The 21,796-nt window shown below is 39.2% G+C and overlaps 1 protein-coding gene and 1 non-coding gene across 3 annotated transcripts in view; one reads left to right on the plus strand and one right to left on the minus strand.

The window, feature by feature from the left end:
* Nr6a1 (nuclear receptor subfamily 6 group A member 1) overlaps window positions 1-21,796 on the minus strand; it is a 182,872-nt gene that overhangs the window by 137,660 nt on the left and 23,416 nt on the right. For both annotated transcript variants that reach the window (XM_070013372.1, XM_070013378.1), the window contains exons 2-3: window positions 12,087-12,128; window positions 3,326-3,370 (exon numbers count right to left, since the gene is read on the minus strand). In XM_070013372.1, coding sequence (XP_069869473.1) covers window positions 3,326-3,370; window positions 12,087-12,128 — 87 coding nt within the window. The remainder of the gene's footprint in view (window positions 1-3,325; window positions 3,371-12,086; window positions 12,129-21,796) is intronic.
* On the plus strand, window positions 16,093-16,200 carry LOC138822399 (U6 spliceosomal RNA). Its single transcript, XR_011370433.1, has one exon. It is a non-coding gene; the product is annotated as a U6 spliceosomal RNA (small nuclear RNA).

The raw sequence follows: 21,796 nt of genomic DNA on the forward strand, positions 1-21,796 counted from the left end.
AGAGAATCACAGTTCAAAGCAAAACCTTACAGAAAAGTTCAAAAGAACCAGCAAAATGCCAGACAGGGAAGGGTGTTCAAGCAGTAGCACAATAGCCATGAGCAGACAAGCAGCAAAGAGGAACTGAACTGAAGCCCAAGAACTGGCAATCATCATCATCATCATCATCATCATCATCATCATCATCATCATCATGAGTCTAATTTATGCAAAAAAAAACTTAAAAAGAAACAAAACTACTAATTTTGAAAAGAAAAAAATAGAAAACTAATTTCAAGATGATCAAAAAAGCTATCTATAGTAAAACACATGGCATTTGAAGTTAAAAAGATTAGTTAAAGAGACTCAGAGTCCATAAACAGACTCCCATAAATTATTTTTCAATGAAAAAATTAAAATATTCATGATGGGTAAAAATCTGAACCAAAAAATTAAACAACAACAACAAAAAAAAGTAGAGGCAATGCTGAAGGCATGAATATAAGCATTGGCTATACTCAACTGGGCTTAAACAGAGTAAAAATACTTGTGTCAGATTTTTACCCATCATGTAATTTGACCATTTGTACTAGGACTTAAAATATTTCCTATTCTTAAGAAAGTAACAATATAGAAGTTTTAATGTACAAAGATAGTCACTGCAATTACTTACATAGTTATTAAAATTCTAAGTTTTCAGCAAAGAATAATTAAATATGGTATATCCATAAACATAGAAATTAAAAGTGATAGTAGGGCACCAGTGGCTCATGCCTGTAATCCTACTCAGGAGGCTGATATCTGCAAATCACAGTTCAAAGCCAGCCCAGGCAATTAACTACCAGAAAACCAGAAGTGGTGCTGTGGCTCAAGTAGTAGAGTGCTCGTCTTGAGCTGAAGAGCTCAGGGACAGTGTCCAGGCTCCGAGTTCAAGCTCCACAACCAAACAAAAAAAAAAAAAAAGCAAGCAAGCAAGAAATTAAAAGTGATGCATGAAACTAGTTAGTTAGAACAGAAAAATGCTCATGTTTCAAGTAGAGGAAGAAAATACTGAACTGTATGAACTCAATCATCAAACAAACAAAAGAATTAAAATATTCAGTAAGAGGATGGGTACCAGTGGCTCATACCTGTAACTGTAGCTACTCAGGAGGCTGAAACCTGAGGATCACAATTGGAAACCAGCCCTGGCAGGAAAAGTTCAAGAGACTCTTCTTAACCATTAAAAGGCTGAAAGTGGATCTATGGTTCAAGTGGTAGAGTGCTAGCCTTGAGCAAAAAAGCTCAGGGACAGAACAACAATAGTAATAACTGAACTTCAGAAAAATTTTTTAAGTTCTGTTCATCATAAACATGATAAAAAAAATAAAAAGGAAATACAGACTGGGAGAAAAAAAATAATACATATATCCAATAAAGAACTTATACCCAGAATAAAAACCCCTACAATAAATGAGACAAAATAAATGATTTTTGGTGGGGAAACATTGGGGTTTGAACTCAGAGCCTATATTTGGCTAGGCAAATACTTACACTTGAGCTACTCTTAGCCCTTTTTTGTGTTGGTTATGTTTGGTTATGTTATTGTATGTGGTTCTTTGTGTGTGTGTGTGCCAGTCCTAGGGCCTGAGAAGTTGTTCCTGAGTTTTTTGCTCAAGGCTAGTATTTTACCACTTTAGCCACAGTTCAACTCCCAGCTTTTGTGGAAGAAATTAACTGAGATAAGTATCTCCCATTTCCTGTCACAGCTGGCTTCAAACAAAGATCCTCAGACCTCAGCCTCCAGAGTAAAAAGGATTAGGGGTATGAATCACCAGTGCTCCGCTGTGTTGGTTATTTTCAAGATAGGGTCTTGGCTGATGCTTGGCCAAAGCCTACACCTTAATTCTCCTATTTGTGCTTCCCTGGCCAGTGCTGGGATGACAGACATTGCAACCATGCTCAACCACTGGTCAAGATGAGTCTTGACAAAACAAAATTTTCCTAGCCAAGTGCCAGTGGCTCATATCTATAACCCAAGCTATTCCGGAGGCTGAGATCTGAAAATCACAGCTTAAAGCTAGTCCAGGCTTTAAGCCACCAGAAAACCAGCAGTGGCACAGTAGCTCAAAGTGGTAGAGTGCTAGCCTTGAGCACCCAGAACTGGAGTCCAAGCCCTACATCCAACAACAACAACAACAAAATCCTGTCCTCCAGGCTGGTCTCAAACTGAGATCCCCTATATCTGCCTCTCAATTAGCCAGGATTACAGACTGTAGCCTGTGCTGGCTTATGAACATTAAAACAAAATATGTCATTACAGATGGACCCATTGCAACAATGAGATGTACAAGTCGTTATGTCGAAAAATGAACTTTACTACTTTGGTGCGGGGGGGGGGGGGGAGGGGGGGTGTAAATAGCGGGGAGGATTGGGTGGGGGGGAGGATGGGAAGGGATGGGAAGGGGAAACAAAGGAGGAGGCTGCAATGCTTGATAAGAAATGTACTCATTATCATGCCCATGTAATTGTAACCCCTCTGTACAGTATTTTCACAATAAATAAATAAATAAACAAAATGTCAAGACTTGAACAGACTCTCAAAAACTCCTTTTAAAAAGTATATATATATGTACATATATATAGTAAGTGTAAGAAAAAGTGGTCACTGGTGGACTGCAAATTAAAACAAGTCTTATTGCAATGCTCACTACAAATAACTGAAACTACGAGGACGATCATAGTACTGAAAACATAAAATGAGGAAACATTTTGGAAAACCAGCAATTTCATAAAAAGTTTTACAAACATCTCCCATATGAATCAAACATATCTAGTTATGGGTCTTAAGAGAAAAGTAAATATATATTCACAAAAATCTTATACAAACAATTTTATAACTGCTTTATTTGTAAAAAACAAAACAAAGACAATCCACGAGTCTACAGGTAAACAGACAAACTGGGATATAATCAACAGAAAACCATTCAGCAATTTTTTTAAAGTTCTATTGTATCACAAACTAGGCTCAAACATTTTACTGGGGGAAAAAGCACAAAGAACAGATGTTGAATGATGCTATACATCTGAGATTTTAGAACAGCAAAAAACAAATTGTCATAAGAAAAATCAGAAGCTGTTGGGTAAAGGGGCAGTAGCCTGACTAAAAAGGCATCAGGGAATTTTCTGAAAGAATAGACAGTTTCTCATCTTAATGGAATGTGCATTATACAAGTCAGTACATTTGTAAAACTGCTTTAATTTTACATCACGTTACATCTTGTTTTTCATTTTATGTAAATTCCTACCTCTTTAAGACAGGCACATGGGCTTTAGGAATCATCTGGGGTTCAGCTCTGCCACTTACCAGCTGTGTGACCTTGTCCAAGTGTTAAACTGTCAGTTTCCCCATCTGTAAAATGGAAAGAACAAGAGATGAGAACCTCAGAACTGCCAGAAAGACCAAATTAAATAGCATTTTAATGGAATCAGCAAATAGTAAGTGCTCACTAAACATTAACCAAAAAGAAGCTAAAATTTTTCTATCCCCCTCTTTCCACAGAAGCGAGATGCAAGAGTAGATAGCAGCTAAGTGAATTTACGCATTATCTCTTTTTATTACTGTTAGTATTAGGCTCACATTTGGTCCTCAGCTCCACCCACACCTGGGCCCCCTCCCATTCCAGGAGTTCCTGGCCCCTCCCTCTCTCAGCGCAGACCCACCTGAATTTCCATCCACCTCACATCCTATCCCTCAGACCCTCCTGCTACCTGGATGGTGGTGGAGGCCATGTGCTCCCTTCTTGGGGGAAATATGGCTCCTCTAATAAACCTTATAATAATCTTTCTCCTGTGCCTGCCTGCCTCTGTGTGGTCCCCTGGGAGGGATGTGTGGTTTCCTCTTTCAATTATTACTGTTTTATGAGTGAAAAAAACAGAGCTTCACAACGTGCCTATGGTCACTCAGAAATGCCATGAAGTAGCACTGTGAAGACACAAACTTCCACTCGTGTTCTCCACTGCACCATGCATTCATGTCATTTTCTGCTATTAACCCTGCAACTGCCAGGACAGCCCAGGTTACCTGAGAAGTTACTGAAGGCTCCCTTCATTCTTGATATACTAGCTCTTAATATACTCCTGACTTCGAAAAGGAAGTCAATTCTGATGGCTTCATTATTGAATAAGAGTAAGGAGAAAGCTGAAAATGCTGTTTTTAGGGTTTTTCTCTGTTCTTAAATTTCAATATAGTTCTTGATACTTGAGGATACTGATTCCATTTACATAGAGCAATTTCAATTTAAGAGAAATTTTAATACGAAACCTGTATTCTACGTGAAAAGCTAGAGCCTGAGTGGCTTAATTTACAAACTAGCCCTGGAATCTTGGAAGTTGAAATTAGAATGGAGATTTGTCTTAAATTATGTGTCTTTAAGTTGGACACCAGTGGCTTATGCCTAGCTACTAGCTGAGATCTGAGGATCAAATTTGAAACCAGACCAGCCAGAAAGCCCATGAGACTCTCATCTCCAACTACCTACCAAAAAAACAGATCTTGAGCTGCGGCTAACAGTGGCAGAGCAGTAGGACATAGTTAATGAGCTAGAAAGACAGCCAATGAACTGGGAGATCTTTACCAGCAATATCAGACAATATTTACAAGGAGCTCAAGAAACTAACCCCTCCCAAACCTAATAAACCAACCACTAAGTGGGCAAGAGAGGGAAGGTGAGACTTCTCAGAAGAGGTAAGAATGGCAAAGATACACATAAGGAAATGCTTATCATGCCAAGCCATAAAGGAAACGCAAATCAAAACAAGTATCTCACCACAGTTAGAATTCAATTAAAACAACAAATGTTGGTAGGTATGTGGGGAAAAAGGAACCCTAATGCACCATTGGTGGAATGTAAACTAGAGTCATCTCCACAACAGCTACTAGACAAAACAACTTGAGACAGAGAAGCTACAGAAGGGGGGTTAATTGACAAAACTGTGCCCAAATAACACATATTAAGGGCTCCTCTAGGACTGAGTTAGCATACTCTCAACATACTTAAAGCACCACACAATTTTTTAGAGAAAATGCTCATTTGTAACTTGCAAGGAGGTAACTTTAATCTACCATGTCCTTCCACTCCTGATATATTTGCCTAACAGAGAAATATTTTGTTATCATATATTGAATCCAAGTACTTTATTTTTTAATGAAATAAACATGTAAGAATCTCTGATCAAAATTTACTATATGGTGTTCCCACAGGAAAAAAACAAACAAACAAACACACACACACACACACAAACAAGTGCTACACCCTTGGAGTACTACACCTTTGGAGTTCCTCCTCATTCCTTCTTAGTCATCCATTACAAATCTCCAGACTTAGATGTTCAGGCATCCCCTGCACCCACCAGAGACAGCTGTACTGCAGAAGTCCAGGATTACTCAAGAACCCAACAACTGCCTTTGAATGCAACTATCTTTTCAATTGTAAACAAGGGCTAAACTCGTGGCTCCAGAGAGAGTCCCCACCAAATCAGTATAAACTCAGAAATAAGGACAGAGGTCAAGGAGATGAGAATTCAACCTAAGATCTGGATCTTCAACCACTCCCACTCTGTTCAAAAGAATCCTTATCAGAAGAAACTCCCCAGCAAAAAGCCACATTAAGAGACTTGACTCAGCAGTGATGCAGCAGATTCCACTAAAGCTCTGGAAGCAGCTCTAGGAATTGTCACAAATGCAAAATACCTAAATCACCTAGAGAATGTAGTGCAAAAATGGGGAGGGGGATGGGGAGGGGAACATAAAGAGGGAAATCTAGGGAGATTTGTGTCCCTTATCTTAAAATTGCTTTGGGAAAAAACCTGCCTGAGAAGTGAAGGTATAGGCCTAAACCTTAGCTATAAAAGCTATCTTTGGGAACCTATTCCATAATGAATCATTCCATTTTGTGTCCAAAATCATGCTAATATATGTAAATCATGCTCACAGCACTTCAAAAAGTCTTTACTCTTTAGTACATAAACAATGACTATATGTGTTACATATTATTATATGCTTCCCCCCCCTTTCTTTCCATTTATCTATTTTGACTGGTGATACTGAATTCTGATTCCAGTACTTTGCACATGCTAGGCAAGTAAGTGCTCTATCAAGGAACTACACTATTAATATGAGAACGTGTCAAAATTAAGAGAGCTACAACAGGATAATTAGTTAAAATAGGGGCTCTAATTTTGTGTTTCACTATGTCCTTTAGGGTGATTTAACATCCAGGATTCACAATTTTCATCTGCAAAAATGGGGACAATCTTTTTCTTTCCTTTTTTTATTTTTTTGTCAGTTATGGGCCTGGGTGCTATCCCTCAGCCCTTCAACTCAAGGTGAGTACTCTACCATTTTATTTTGAGCCACAGCGTCACTTCTGGTTTTCTAGTGGTTAACTGGAGATAAGAATCTTATGGATTTTCATACTAGGGCTGGCTTTGAACTGCTATCCTCAGATCTCAACCTCCTTAGTAGCTAGGATTACAGGAGTGAGCCACTGGTGCCTAGCTAGTTATTTCCTTTTCTTTACTTGATTTTGATCTCTAATATCTAGCCTACACCTAATATTTAAGCATATATAAGCTTCTTTCTAAGACAAAAAAATGATATATAGTTTAACAACTATGAATAAACTCAGAAGGACATAGGACAGAATATTGGAATGAATATATATATATATATATATATATATATATATATATATATAATCAATTTTACACAGTCTCCTTGAGTTCCCCAAATATCTGACAGTGAAGTTAGTGGTAACAAGCTGACAAGCTGTCTTCATACGAACTCCTCTTAGTCTTGCATGTTTATCCCATAGCACATACAGTCCTACTTGGTGGACATTTTTCATGGATGACAAGAGAGGCCAAAGATTAAACTTTTAAAGCTCTTTTTATCTTATGTTTATTTTTTTCAAAGACAAAAGCAGCTTTCACTGTATTTACATGCAGCAAAATTTTTCAGGAATAATCTCCCTGTTGTACAGTTTAGGGCTGAGGTGGTGAGGCATTCCCCAAGTTAGAGTGGATGAAAAGGATTAGAACCAAAAGAAGTACTAGTTCTTAAAAACCAAATGAACAGCCAGGCACCAGTGGCTCATTCCTGTAATCCTAACTACTCAGGAGGCTGAGGTCTGAGGATTGTGGTTCAAAGCCAGCCCAGGCAGGAAAGGCAGTGAAACTCTTAGCTCCAATAAATCACCAGAAAACCAGAAGTGGCACTGTGGCTCAAGTGGTAGAGTGCTAGCCTTGAGCTGAAGAGCTGAGGGACAGTGCTCAGGCCCAGAGTTCAAGCCCCATGACCAACAAAAACAAAAACAAAAACCAAATGAACAGCTGAGTGCAAGTGGCTCACATCTGTAATCCTAGCTACTCAGAAGGCTGAGATCTGAGGATTGAGGTTCAAAGCCAGCTGGGGCAGGAATATCTGTGAGACATTTATCTCCAATTAGAAAACTTGAAGTGGCTCTGTGGCTCAAGGGTAGAATACTTGCCTTGACCTAAAGAGCTCAGGGACAGTGTCCAGACCTAGAGTTCAAGACCCACGACCAGGGGGAAAAAAAGGACAACAACAACAACAACAAAAAAAAACTTGTCTATTTCTAAATTGTCATTTATGCACAGTGCAATATATTTTAAGTTTCAAATAATTCCAAATATACCACTGCCTTTAAAATGGAAACAAAAAAAATAAAATGGAAACAATTTTTCGTCAGATATTTTCTACTATATCTTCCTTTCTATTTTGAGCTCAGAGTCTTGTACTTCCTAAGTAGATGCTCTGGCATTGAATCATACCTTCAACCCCTTTTGTACTATTTTTTTCTGAGACAGGTTATCAATATTCCTGGGTAATGCACCTGGACAGTGAATCTACTATTCTAGCTTTCCCACTGTGGCTGGGATGACAGGCATGTGAAGCCTAGAGTTCAAACCTCACCCAGTACAATCAATCAACCAACCAACCAACCAACCAACCAATCAACCAACCACAGCTAAAAAGCTTCTAATTAGTCTGTTTAATATTCAAGTACTTGCTTTCTTTTGGACTGTAGAAGTTGAGCATCAGACAAGAATCAACGTAGACCAAAAAGAACATCCACCTTCAATTTTATAAAGTGAATTAAAACAAGTATTTTTAATTTTGCTCAAAGTTTATTCCAGATATAATTATTTTATTGTATATTATTCATTGTATATATACCAAAAATTCAGTAATATATTTGCTGAAATAGATGGCAAGAGACAAAGTGTGACAAGGGAGGGAGAACAGCTGTTGCTAATCCAGCTATTTCCCCTTTGACCCTCTATCTGCCCAATAAGTGAACAGTACCAATTGTTTCCTGCATTATGTGCTGTTTACAATCCCTAAGAGGCATGAAAGGAATTAATAATTTAGCCGAGAAAGCTGACAGCCTTTATTGGGGAGCCCCTTGTCTATGGGACAGAAATCAGAGCAAAAGCTATCCTAAAGTCACAGGTCCCTTTACTGTTCCTGTTTTATAGCCTAATTGGCCCCCAAACATAAATCAATTATTTCTCCTGTTTTAAGGGACAATGAGCTCTATTCTCAAACTTCCCTCGTATCAAGTCAGTCCTTGTTCTCTTTTGGGTTTTACAGCTACACGGTAAACATGATGGCTGACGAAAAAAACTTGGGGAGCAGGGCAAAGTAGGGCTATTTGGAAACAGAAGCACAGAAAGGTTATGCTGCTGTGAACTTCTCTTGACCTTTGACTGCCCTTGTCCCTAGCTTATGCTAATGGGCATGGTATAAGGACACTTCTTGTAGAAATGAACTTAGCCTGAACCTGTGCCATAACATTGGACTCCAGGAAGTCCAGGAATCATAGGCAGCAGTGTGAGCTGCAGCTCATATTCTAAACATAGCTGCCCATCTGCTCCAACAAAAAAAGTTTAAATGAATGGATACCTGAATCGATAAAGTCAGTCTTTCTTCAACTACTTCTAACACATCTCGCCTGTTGCTCCAAATCTGCTGTTTACAGCCAGCAGGGAATGAAAATTAGTTGCAAATATATGGAAATTAATTGCAAATGTATTTCCTTTTACACAATTAGGAAGTATAAACAAACCTTCTCCACCAGTAATTTTTGGGGGGAAGTCCTCAACCCTCTGAATTCCAAAGTTACAACAAAAAGAAATCCCTAGTCTCCATCTAATCTGCCAAAGTCAGGAAGGACTGACATAGGAATATTCACTCTTGCTTAAACAGAATTTTTGTGTAAAAGAAAACAAACTTTTTTTTTTGTCAGTCCTGGATCTTGAACTCAGGGCCTGGGCCCTGTCCCTGAGCTTCTTTTACTCAAAGCTAGCACTCTACCACTTAAATCACAGCGCCACTTCCAGCTTTTTCTATTTACATGGTAATGAAGAATCGCACTCAGGACTTCATGCAAGCACAATTACCACTAAGCCACATTCCTAGCCCTCAAAAAAAAAAAACCAATTTAACACAACATGAACAGCTCATCTCAGTGTTGAGGCTTACATAACTTATAGAGCTTAGTGTGTGCATTTGAACTCCAAGACTGGTATAAACTGAAATGATAAATTTTTACTTTTATCTTTTTTTTTTGAGGTACTTAATATTGAACTCAGGGCCATGCCTCCAGACCCTTTTGCATTATTTATTTTCAAAGTAAGGTCTCCCTTTATGTCTGGACTCATGGACTGCAATCCTTCTATTTGTACTTCCCCATGTTACTGGGGATGACAGGCTTTGGTCAGTGCACCCAGTCATTGTGCTTGCTCTGGGGCTGGGCTAACAGATGCATGCTAACAATCCTAGCCATTGGCTAAGATGGCAGTCTCAAGAACCCCTCCCCCACAATCTCCACCTCCCAAGTAGCTAGGATTACAGACCTAAGCTACCATGTTCCAAGTTTATTTGTTATTTCTTTTTGGTAGGAGGTAGTAGTGAAAAACATCAACTTTTGGAATCCTAGTGATACTAGAAGAGAAACTTGAAAATAATTTTAGATAACTGTATTGTTATTATTAAGGTCTTCTATTTTTATTTTTTCTTATTTTATTTATTAAGGTATTATTGGATTCTTATTTATTTGAAGTATAAAAGTATTATTAATTTCTCAGAGATAGTATAGGTATCGCTGAGAAAATTTTACACTATAATTTTTAAAGACAAGTAAATTTTTGGTGACTCCCATTCTATACTGATAGATAAAAATTATGGTCATTCTCACAGGCTAGAAAAGTGTGTAAATCATATCTGGTGAGCAGATACAAGACAGAATAGGGGAAGTGAATATTATTATGTACTTACTTTAACTGCAAACTAGTAAAAATAAATAACCAGTTCTGTGACCTTTGAAGTCCTAGAACCAGAAAAATACCTCTAGTTCATCTCATGAGTTCTTAATCTAAATTATCATTTGATCTTTTATTAATGAAAATTAAGGTCTGTTCACAGAGGAGACTCAAGTGTCTTATTTCTCACAATTATAACCATGTCCTCAAACACCGCATAGCACATCAAGAAACACAAATGACTGTGATCAAGATTGACATAATCCTGAAAAGTATCATTTACCTAGATTTTTGAAATGATCACTCTCATACCTTTACCTTACTAATACAGGGCCAGGGGTTTGGCTCAAGTGGTGGTAAGAGTACTTAGTTAGCTAGGCACCGGTGGCTCATGCCTGTAATCCCAGCTACTCAGGAGGCCGAGATCTGAGAATCACAGTTCAAAGCCAGCCCAAGGAGAAAAGTCCATGAGACTCACATGTCCAATAAACCACTAGAAAACCGGAAGTGGCGCTGTGGCACAAGAGGTAGAGCACTCGCCTTGAGCTGAAGAGCACAGGGACAGCGCCCAGACCCAGAGTTCAAGCCCCACAACCGACAAAAAAAAAAAAAAGAGTGCTTGATTGTCTAATGAGGCCCAGAGTTCAAACTATGTGGCTAAAACAGAAAAAAGACTACAGATGAAAATGCTTCACAAATGAAAACTGGTACAAAGGTTATTAATTATAAATTTCTAAACAAAGTATAATCTTTCTTTGAACTAAAGGATCAAAACTAACTACTCAGGAGGCTGAAATATGAGGATCTCGGTTCAAAGCCATCCTGGGCAGGAAAGTCTATGAGACTCTCCAATATATCACCAGAAAACTAGAAGTGGTGCTGTAGCTCAAGAGGTAGAGAGAACACTAGCCTCGAGTTGAAGAGCTGAGAGACAGCGCCCAGGCCCAGAGTTCAAGCCCCATGACCAACCAAAACAAAAAAAAACAAAAAACAAAAAACAAATCTAGACAATAGTTTAGAAAAGTGGTTTTGAACATAGGACTACCCATGTATATCTGTTGGTTTCACTGGAGAATGGAGAATATTAAGCAAGGAAATCGGTATCAATAAGAATGTTTGCCAAACTAACATCCTACTAAATGTATAGATTGGCCACTAAAAATATTTAGAAGAGGAAAGGGAAGCATCATTAGAAAAGACAGTATGTGCCGGGTGCTGGTGGCTCACGCCTGTAATCCTAGCTACTCAGGAGGCTGAGATCTGAGGATCACAGTTCAAAGCCAGCCTGGGCAGGAGAGACCATGAAACTCCTATCTCCAATAAAACCACCAGAAAGCTGGAAGTGGCGCTGTAGCTCAAGTGGTAGAGCGCTCGCCTTGAGCTGAAGAGCTGAGGGACAGCGCCCAGGCCCAGAGTTCAAGCCCCACAACCAACCAAAAAAAAAAAAAAAGAAAAGACAGAATGCCACTTCTGAGCCAACTAAAGAAGGCTTATCGGGCTGGGAAGGTGGCTCAGTGGCAGAGTGCTTGCCTTGCATGCAAGAGGCCCTGGGTTCAATTCCTCAGCACCACATAAGCAGAAAAAGCCAGAAGTGGCACTGTGGCTCAAGTGGTAGAGTGCTAGCCTTGAACTGAAGAGCTGAGGGACAGCACCCAGGCCCAGAGCTCAGGCCCCATGACTGGCAAAAAAAAAAAAAAGAAGGCTTATCAATGACACCTTTAATTATACTTTATAAATATATATTCACATCATTTTCTTACCAACAAAAATTCAGAACTTACTAGTGCCTGGATCGAGCTCTGTCAATTCATCCTGACAGAAACCTAAAGAAAAAACAGGAAGGGGAAAAGATTATAAGTTGTGAGATACTCCAAGCTAACTAAAAGAAAAAAAAAGTAAGTATCATCATATGGTGTGGAAAGCTTCAGACACAGAAGTCAGTTTGACTTGTGATTGAGTTTTAATCCTCACCATAATATTTAACTACTATTTCCGTCCGAGTTTCTATGTCACCACCTTAAAACGTAAAGGGAAATAATAGTACTTACCACAGTTGCAAGGATTAAGAGATACCAATTTAAAATCTTGAGTAGGAGCTGGTGGCTCATGCCAGGATTACAATCCTAAAGACTCAGGCTGAGATCTGAAGATCAGCCATGGGTAGATGAAAAGTCCAGAGACTCTTATCTCTAACCAGCAAAAAACCAGAAGATGTGTGGTTCAAGAGGTAAAGCACCAGGCTTGCGCTGAAAAAGCCAACTGAAAGGGTAAAGTCCTGAGTTCAAGCTCCAGTACTGACACACAAACAAAAAAATTATCTTTGGCAAAATCTGAGCACATAATAGGAGCTAAATAAACAACACAGTAATTACGAGCAAGGATACCCAAGTCAGTTGGAATTAAAATACATAGGTAAATTATAATTCATTTAATACCTGTCATGTTCTACTTAATGCTATGAATTACCCAAAAGAAAACAAAAATAAACTGGGTACCAGTGGTTCACACCTGTTATCTTAGCTACTCAGGAGGCTAAAGTCTAAGGATCACAGGAAAGTCCATGAGACCACCAAAAACCAGAAATAGAGCTGTGGCTCAAGTGGCAGAGTACAAGCCTTGAGCAGAAAAGCTTAGGGACAATGTCCAGGCCCTGAATTCAAGTCCTAGGAACACACACACACACACACACACACACGCACATGCACACCTTCTTAGCTGAGTTTTGGTTATATCACTCAAACTTGCTATCTCCTTTCTTGCCTTCCTATGTTCTCAATCTTGACTTCCTCCTCCCTCTTCCTCCTGATTTAAAGATTATTTACCCTTCAAGATCCAGATGAAATATCAACCACCACAATGAAATATGAAAAGCAGAAAAGGCCTCTCCCAACCTTTATCAAATGATAAGTGTTTAAGTACCTACTCCACTAACTAGGTAGTTAAGCTTTTCAAGTGTAGGGACTATGTCATATCCATATACAGAACTGCCTTTATGCTGAAAATATTACAGAAGGTGTTCAAATGTTAAGATGAACTAAACATACAACTCTTTCCTTTAAGATCATAGTCTACTAAATCCAAGTCATAGACTAAGTCTATATTAGTCAATGTGTAGAAGATTTGAACAAGGAGATTGAATCTGAAACACTAGAGTTCTGTGAAGCTGCTTAAAACAGCTGAGATGCCTCATCTCAGGACACCTACATACAACTACATACAAGTTGTGGCTAGGAATATGGCTCAGTGGTAGAGTGCTTGCCTAGCATGCATGAAGACCTGGGTTCAATTCCTTAGTACCACATAAATGGAAGATGCCAGAAGTGGTGCTGTGGCTCAAGTGGTAAGAGTGCTAGCCTTGAGCAAAAAGCAGCTCAGGGATAGTGCCCAGACCCTGAGTTCAAGCCCCCAAGACAGACAGACAGAGGAGAGAGAGAAGGAAGGGGGGGAGGGGGAGACAGACAGACTACATATAAGCAATGAGAATTACAACAGCCACGGGAAAATGTCAGGTGTCTTAGTCCATTCAAACTCCTATAGAAAAATACTTGGGGGGGCTAGGAAGATGGCTCAGTGGTAGAGCGCTTGTCTTGCATGCCTGAGGCCCTGGGTTCGATTCCTCAGCACCACATAAGCAAAAAGAAAAAAAAGCTGGAAGTGGCGCTGTAGCTCAAGTGGTAGAACACTAGCCTTGAGCTGAAGAGCTGAGGGACAGCGCCCAGGCCCAGAGTTCAGGCCCCACGACCAGACCCAAAAAAAAAAAAAAAAAAAAAGAAAGAAAGAAAGAAAAATTCTTGGGTAGCTTACAATCAGCAGCAACTTCTCACAATTCTAGAGGGTGGAAGTCCAGGATAAAGACATTGCCAGATTCAGTGTGCATTAGGGAATGGCCTTCCCAATGAGCATCTGCCTTCTGAGTCACATGTAACACTTTGCTATCTGTCCTCACATTGTAGGCAAAAAAACCTTTTCTCAAAAAAGAAGGAAAGGAGGACTAACTAGAGGCGCAGCTCAAGTGATAGACTACTTGCGTAACAATCAAGGCCCTGAGCTCAATTTCCAATACCACAAAAGAGAAAGAAAAAAATTAAAGGAAAAGCAGAATTCTTGGGATCAGGGTATGGGAAGGAATAGGGGTATTTGAGAAAAATACTCAGAAGAAGCAGATGAAAGAACAAACAAGAGCAGAAGCAGAATGTTGTCTAGCAATTTGATCTAACGAGAAACAGCAGGACTGTACCATGAAGACCTTTACCACACAGGAGAAGTTTTTGGCTACTAGGAAGTTTATCAATACTAGCTTCACTCTACTTCTAACTGTATGCTCTAAAATTTCAACTGGGAAACAAAAATCATGCCATATCAAAACCAAAATACACATGGCAAACTACCCCATAGCCACTTAAATTTAGGAACTCTACAATTTAGTTTAAAGCTATTTTTCAGAGTTCTTCCCTACCTTTATCTGACTTCTAGGTTCCTTGTGGTACAATGAATGGCTTGGATAGAGGCTGAGCAGAAATGGAATTTTTTTTTTCTGTAATATTACTTAGCTAGACTACAGTGAAACCACATCTGCCTCTTGCATTTTTACCCAGCAAAGAAGGTGCCACTTGGGCCATTAGCTTTTGTTTTGCAGAGGCAACCTAATAAATTGCACTTCAGGGATAATAGAAAATGCTTTTGAATACAGAGACATAGCACTGTTAGTCTACATAGCAAAAGCTGGCAGGCAGAGCCTCAAGTAATAATTCCCTGTCTGCACATTTACAAATATCAAGGTCATATTTTTTAAACTGCAACAAAAACAACTCCCCCTTCCTAATGTCATTTTTTCTTAATGTGAAATCTAAGAAGAAAAAAAGCTCATGGGGGGAAACACTAAGGATTCTTAATTATATAACCTATTATGCTCACATATTTGTTCAACATAAATGCAGCTTACAAGAAGTGTCGACATTTCTATGGAAACATTAATAACTTCCATCTGATCAACCTACATCACCTTTCATATCATTTTTCAGGCTTCTAGCTTTGTAATTATAGCCTTGAAACCAGACTGAAGGCAGAAAAGCCAGTTCAAGATCATGACATTTCAGTTTTAAAATATTGAAAATACACACATATACATAAAAACAGTCTACCGCTCCAAGGCTATGTAGTAGTTACAGAATCTGAAGGTGAAAACAGTTTAGGAAGGCAATTCAGTCTAATGAGTAAGAGGTCATTAGTGTTTCTATGGAAAATAGTACATGCAATTTTTTCCGATGAGCTTCTGACATTTTTTCATTTACAATTTCTGGTTCTCTGCAGGAACAAAAGGGATTAATGGTAGTTCTTCAGTCTGGATGTTAAGGAAATTCAAAATGTATACATATAAAAAATATATAATTTTCCAGTTGTAATTTATTGAATCAGGTACCAAAACTTGGTACTTTGTATGAATTCTTAGTGAAATTTAGCTACTATTATCTCATAAATTTAAAGATGTTATTATATGCCATTATGCAAAACAAGTAACAAAAGGAAGGAAAAAAGACTTTTGGAGCTAGGGATTTATTGTAAATATAGCTCAGTGGCACAGTTCCTATCAAGCTAAACTGAAGTCCTAGGTTCAATCCCCAGCACAGCAAAAGAGGTAAGAGAGAACATCTTGGCTAATAAAACCCTATTTTTTCATGATTCATGCTTTGTAATAGCCAGTAGAGGGGAATCAAGTATAATTTCCAAGAGTAAATCGACACTCTCACAACAGCATAGACTCAGAGTTCTTCAAGAAATACCACACTTGTGCTCACTTCGGCAGCACGTACACTAAAACTGGAACGATACAGAGAAGATTGGCATGGCTCCTGCGCAAGGATGACATGCAAATTCAGATAAGATGATGATAACCAAAATGAACCCCAAGACAGGGACAAGTGGTTTTATCCTTCTTGCTGTTGTTTTTAATGTATTTATAATGCACCATATGATTTTTTTCTTTCATATGTTCTTCCCCATTGGTATAACCTGTTTTCACTCTATTTGATTCCGGTGCCCTGCATCTTGTATATACATTTTTCTAATTTGAGGAGGGAAAAGGAAACAAAATGCTGAAACAAGGACACAGGTTGACCCATTGTAACAATGAGATGTATAAGACACTATGTGGAAAACGAACTTTACAACTGGGGGGGTGGAGGTGGGGAGAGAAGGGATGGTAGGAGAAAGACAAAGGACGAGGTAACAATGCTCGATAGGAAATATACTCATTACCCTACTCATGTAACTGTAACCCCTCTGTACAGTATTTTTACAAAAATAAATACATATATATTATATAATATAGATAATATATATTTATATATATAAAATATATATTTATATATATATATATATATATATATATATATATATATATATATATATATATATATATAAAAGACCACACTTTCATTGAGACAAGCCTTCTCTTCAATAATCCAAGATGCTCATGTAGTAGTAGGTACTGGCTTCTTTTGGAAAATTCTAAGGAAGTTCCTCCTAGCTGAGATGGGAAACAGTGAAAGACTGTTTTGCTCATTGTCTTAACAGACAATGGAATCTGTTTGAATATGGTCAGAGAACTTCCCAGTAATTTCAGAAAGTATCCCACACCATCCTCAACAGATGGTTTGACCGAAGAGTAAAAGCCTTTTTCTCTTTTCTGAAAATCCATTAGTAAGGAACAGATGCAAGTGAGGAGATGACCCATATATGACAGAATGTGCCATTTTGATAATTCCCATTTTATAAAAACGGAACACAGAGGAATGAAGGGCCTTAAAAATGTCTCTTGGATCAATCCTAGAAAGCAATCCTAAAAAGGAAGCAATACATAAAACAACAGAAAACTGGAAGCCCTCTAAAAATTGAGCCACAAGGGAATGACTCAATTCTGGCAGTGGAGTATTTGTGAGCAAAGTTTGTACAAATACCATTTAATACCATATTTTAAAATTTGATCTAAAACTACATTTATCCCTATAAAGTACACTTCATTTATTGGTCTATTTCTCTCCTGTGATTTTCTCATGTGAACAAAATCTCTCTTTTTTTTTAACTTTTCTGATTCAAAAGATTGTTTTCATAAGCAGGAGCACAAGCATTTACATTTTCCTCAGAATACAGAATTGCAGTTCAAAGCTTACCTAGGGGAAATAAGAGCAGGGGAGAGTCCTTAACACTCCTGTCTACAATTAACCAGCAAAAATCAGAAAGAAGAGATGTAGCTCAAGTGACAGAATACATACATGAGTGAAAAAGCCAAGGGAGAGCTTGAGTTCCAGAGTTCAAGCTCTATGATCAGATTACAGAAGGGAGAGGAAAATGCTTTTTCTTAGATGCTAAAACTTCCTATATCCAAAAATTTAATTCAACTAATATTTACCTAATATTTTTAATGGATACAAAACTGTGCTAAAGGTCTGGGAAGATGGCTCAGTGGTAGAGTGCTTACCTTGCATGCATGAGGCCCTGGGTTCGATTCTCCTCAGCACCACATACATAAAAAGAAAAAGCCTAGTCTTGAACTGAAGAGCTGAGGGACAGCACCCAGACCCAGAGTTCAAGCCCCATGACCAAAAAATTAAAAAAACAAAATTTTTAAAAACTGTGCTAAAGGAAACAAAGATAAGTAGAGCTGATAGTCCTCAGGTTCCTACAATCCAATAAAAAAAAAATTTTTTTTAACCTACTGGGTACAAGGAATTATGCAATAAATGCCCTAACAGGACACAAACAGCAATGGACAAATAGCATTATTATTATTTTTTTTTTGGGGGGGGTCCGGTCATGGGGCCTGAACTCTGGGCCTGGGCGCTGTCCCTCAGCTCTTCAACTCAAGGCTAGCACTCTACCACTTGAGCCACAGCGCCACTCCAGCTTTTTTCTTTTTGCTTATGTGGTGCTGAGGAATCGAACCCAGGGCCTTATGCATGCAAGGCAAACACTCTACCACTGAGCCACCTTCCCAGCCCCCTATTTTTTTTTTTTTAAGGAGAAACTATAAACAACTTGATGGTCAACTTGACCAGCTAGAAATGGAGGTAAAGAATGTAAGCACAGCCGGTGCCGGTGGCTCACGCCCGTAATCCTAGCTACTCAGGAGGCTGAGATCTGAGGATGGCGGTTCAAAGCCAGCCCGGGCAGGAAAGTCCATGAAACTCTTATCTCCAATAAACCACTCAAAAACGGGAAGTGGCGCTGTGGCTCAAGCGGTAGAGGGTAGAGCGCTAGCCTTGAGCTGAAGAGCACAGGGACAGCAGCCAGGCCAGAGTTCAAGCCCCACAACCAACCAAAAAAAAAGAATGTAAGCACAGACAATCAAATACACTTAATGCAAATATACGTAATCAAATATACTTAATACTTATACTTTGATAGTATACCCATGAAATCCCAGCACTTAGTAAACTAAGGTAGGAGAATTGAGAATTCAAAGCCAACCTGAACTATATATATGTGACATTATTTTTAAAAAATATTATTTTAAAAAAAATTATTAAAAAAAAAAACTCAGTAAGCCACTCATATCTTTTGGAATACTTAGTTGGCAACATTTCTGAAAAGGTAGCCATAAAACAGATGAAAATTATATAAACCCTGTCTGGCATGCTCTTTCCTAAATGAAGTCAAGGGTAAGTGAGAAAGGCCTATCCACCAGGAGCTGGTGGCTCACTTCTGTAAACCTAACTACTCATAAGGCTGAAATCTGAAGATTGCAATTCAAAGCCAGCCCAGACCGGTAAATCTCTGTGAGACTCTTATCTCCAATAAACACTCAGAAAAAGCTAGAAATGGTGCTGTGGCTCAAGTGGTAGAGTGCTACCCTTGAACACAAAGAGGCTCAGGGATAGGCCTCTAGGACCCAGACCCTGACTCCTGAGTTCAAGCCCCAGCACTGGGGGGTGGAAAGAAAGGGGAGAGGTAGGGGATGGAAAAGGGAGAGGTTAGGGGTGGAAAGGGGAGAGGTGGGGGGTGGAAAGGGGAGAGGTGTCCAAGCTGAGATCTGCATATACACATTACCTTTTCATCCTGGGTTGGTTTCACCTTTACTTCCTAACTGATGATCCCACACATAAGACAAAATCTAGAATGAGACTCTTCTGAATGACAGATGACTGATGTCTCCATCCATGACTGATGTCTCCATCCACATGCCTACAGCCAATACCCACCAGAATACCTTCATACAACACCATCAAATTCAAGAGGTTAAAACAAATCTGTTTTGTTCTGAAACCTGCTTCTCCTGTATTTCTTATTCTAGTTCAGGTACCATCAATTCTCAGCCCCCCCCCCCCAAGCCAGAATACTCCAGGGATGACTCCTAGGCCTCTACCTTACAACACTCTACCCCAAATTCTCACCTCAGTGTTTTCTCAAATCTCCATAGACATATTTCAAGCCTTCTAGTCATCTAGAACCCTACACTATAAAAAATTGTTCTCGGGCTGGGATGTAGCTCAGTGGCAAAGCGCTTGCCTAGCAAGTGCAACGTCCTGGGTTCGATCCCCAGTACCAAAAAAGAAAAGACAAAAAAAAAAAATTGTTCTCATCTCTTTGCCACTCATATCTCTTCTCTAATTTCTTAGAACTCAGATTTCCTAATCCACTTTAAAAATCCAGGAAGTAGCACTGTGGCTCAAGTGGTAGAGCGCTAGCCTTGAGCGGAAGAGCTGAGGGACAGCTCCCAGGCCCAGAGTTCAGGCCCCATGACCGGACCCAAGAGAAAAAAAAGAAAAGCTCTAGCCTTGAACAAAAAAGCTCAGGGGACAGTGCCCAGGCCCAGAGGTTAAGCAACAGGACTGACCAAAAAAAAAAAAAAAATCCTGTTGGTGCAGGTGGCTCACACCTGTAATCCTAGCTACTCAGGAGGCTGAGATCTGAGGTTCACAGTTCAAAGCCAGCTGAGGGAAGGAAAGTCCATGGAGACTCTTATCTCCAATAAACCACCAGAAAACAGGAAGTGGAACTGTGGCTCAAGTGGTAGAGTGCTCACCTTGAGCTGAAGAGCTCAGGGACAGTGCCCAGGCCCCATGATGGACCAAAAGAAAAAAAAAAAAAAAAATCCTGCTGGTTAAACTCTTCAATTCATTAGCATGATATCTGTAACTTCAAGTCACAAAAATAAATTCAGCATTTGAAAAAATCTACTTTCCAGGGCTGGAATGTGGCTCAGTGGTAGAGTGCTTGCCTAGCATGCATGAAGCCCTGGATTCGATTCCTCAGTACCACATAAACAGAAAAGGCCAGAAGTGCTGTGGTTCAAGTGGTAGAGTGTTAGCCTTGAGCAAAAGAAACCCAAGGACAGTGCCCAGGGTCCTGAGTTCAAAGCCTCAGGATTAGGAAGGGGAAAAAAAATCTACATTTCATAGCCTCATTTTGTTGATACACCCTGAAGCTTGAAAAGGGAACTATGCAAATTCCTAAATCTAAGTTCTCTTTATATAGAGATAAAAATATAGCAACTTTGACATTAAAGCAATTTCCTAATATTAAAATATCAACGAAGTGGTATACTGAGGATTAAAGTTGCCTTGTTCAGACACTAATAATCCATTTGTATAATGCTAAGTCAATCATCTACCCCTCTCTGTACCTCCATTTTCTCTTCAATAAAAGGAGACCATTTTCCTGATATCCCTTTTACACTAAAATCTACAAGCTTACCAAAAGTTGCAATCTGAGTATTAAGTGGGTGCAGATCATATAATGCTAACACATGAGGATATTTTTTTCGGTTGTGGGGCTTGAACTCTGGGCCTCGGCACTGTCCCTCAGCTCTTCAACTGAAGGTGAGAGCTCTACCACTTGAGCCACAGCGCCATTTCCGGGTTTCTGGTGGTTTATTGGAGATAAGAGTTTCATGGAAAAAAAAAAAAAAAGTTTCATGGACTTTCCTTCTGGCTTTGAACCACAATTCTCAGATATCAGCCTCCTGAGTAACTAGGATTACAAGTGTGAGCCACCGGCACCTGGCCACATGAGGAATTTGAGTTGTGGAATACCAAGATTTTTTTTTTTTTTTTGGTCAGTCATGGGGCCTGAACTCTGGGCCTGGGTGCTGTCCCTCAGCTCTTCAGCTCAAGACTAGCACTCTACCACTTGAGCCACAATGCCACTTCCAGCTTTTTCCGCTTATGTGGTGCTGAGGAATAGAACCCAGGGCCTTATGCATGCAGGGCAAGAACTCTGCCACTGAGCCACCTTCCCAGCCCCCCCCCTTTTTTTAACTAGAAAGATATACTACAAATTGCCCCTACTTTCTTTTATCCCATACTAACTTTCACTTTACAGAAGAAATTATGTAAGGAAAATAACATTTATATCATTTCTAAGTTTAATATACTAACCATGGTCCCAAAGGCTTCAGTATTTTCCTGATCTAAAAATAGGAGACAATAAATCTGCTCTAAGAATTTAATAAATATAAAGCACTCAAGACAGCACCTAGCACACAGTAAATATC

This window comes from Dipodomys merriami, unplaced genomic scaffold (genome assembly GCF_024711535.1).
Source record: "Dipodomys merriami isolate MVZ:Mamm:240054 unplaced genomic scaffold, mDipMer1.0.p SCAF_11, whole genome shotgun sequence".
Taxonomy (NCBI): domain Eukaryota; kingdom Metazoa; phylum Chordata; class Mammalia; order Rodentia; family Heteromyidae; genus Dipodomys; species Dipodomys merriami.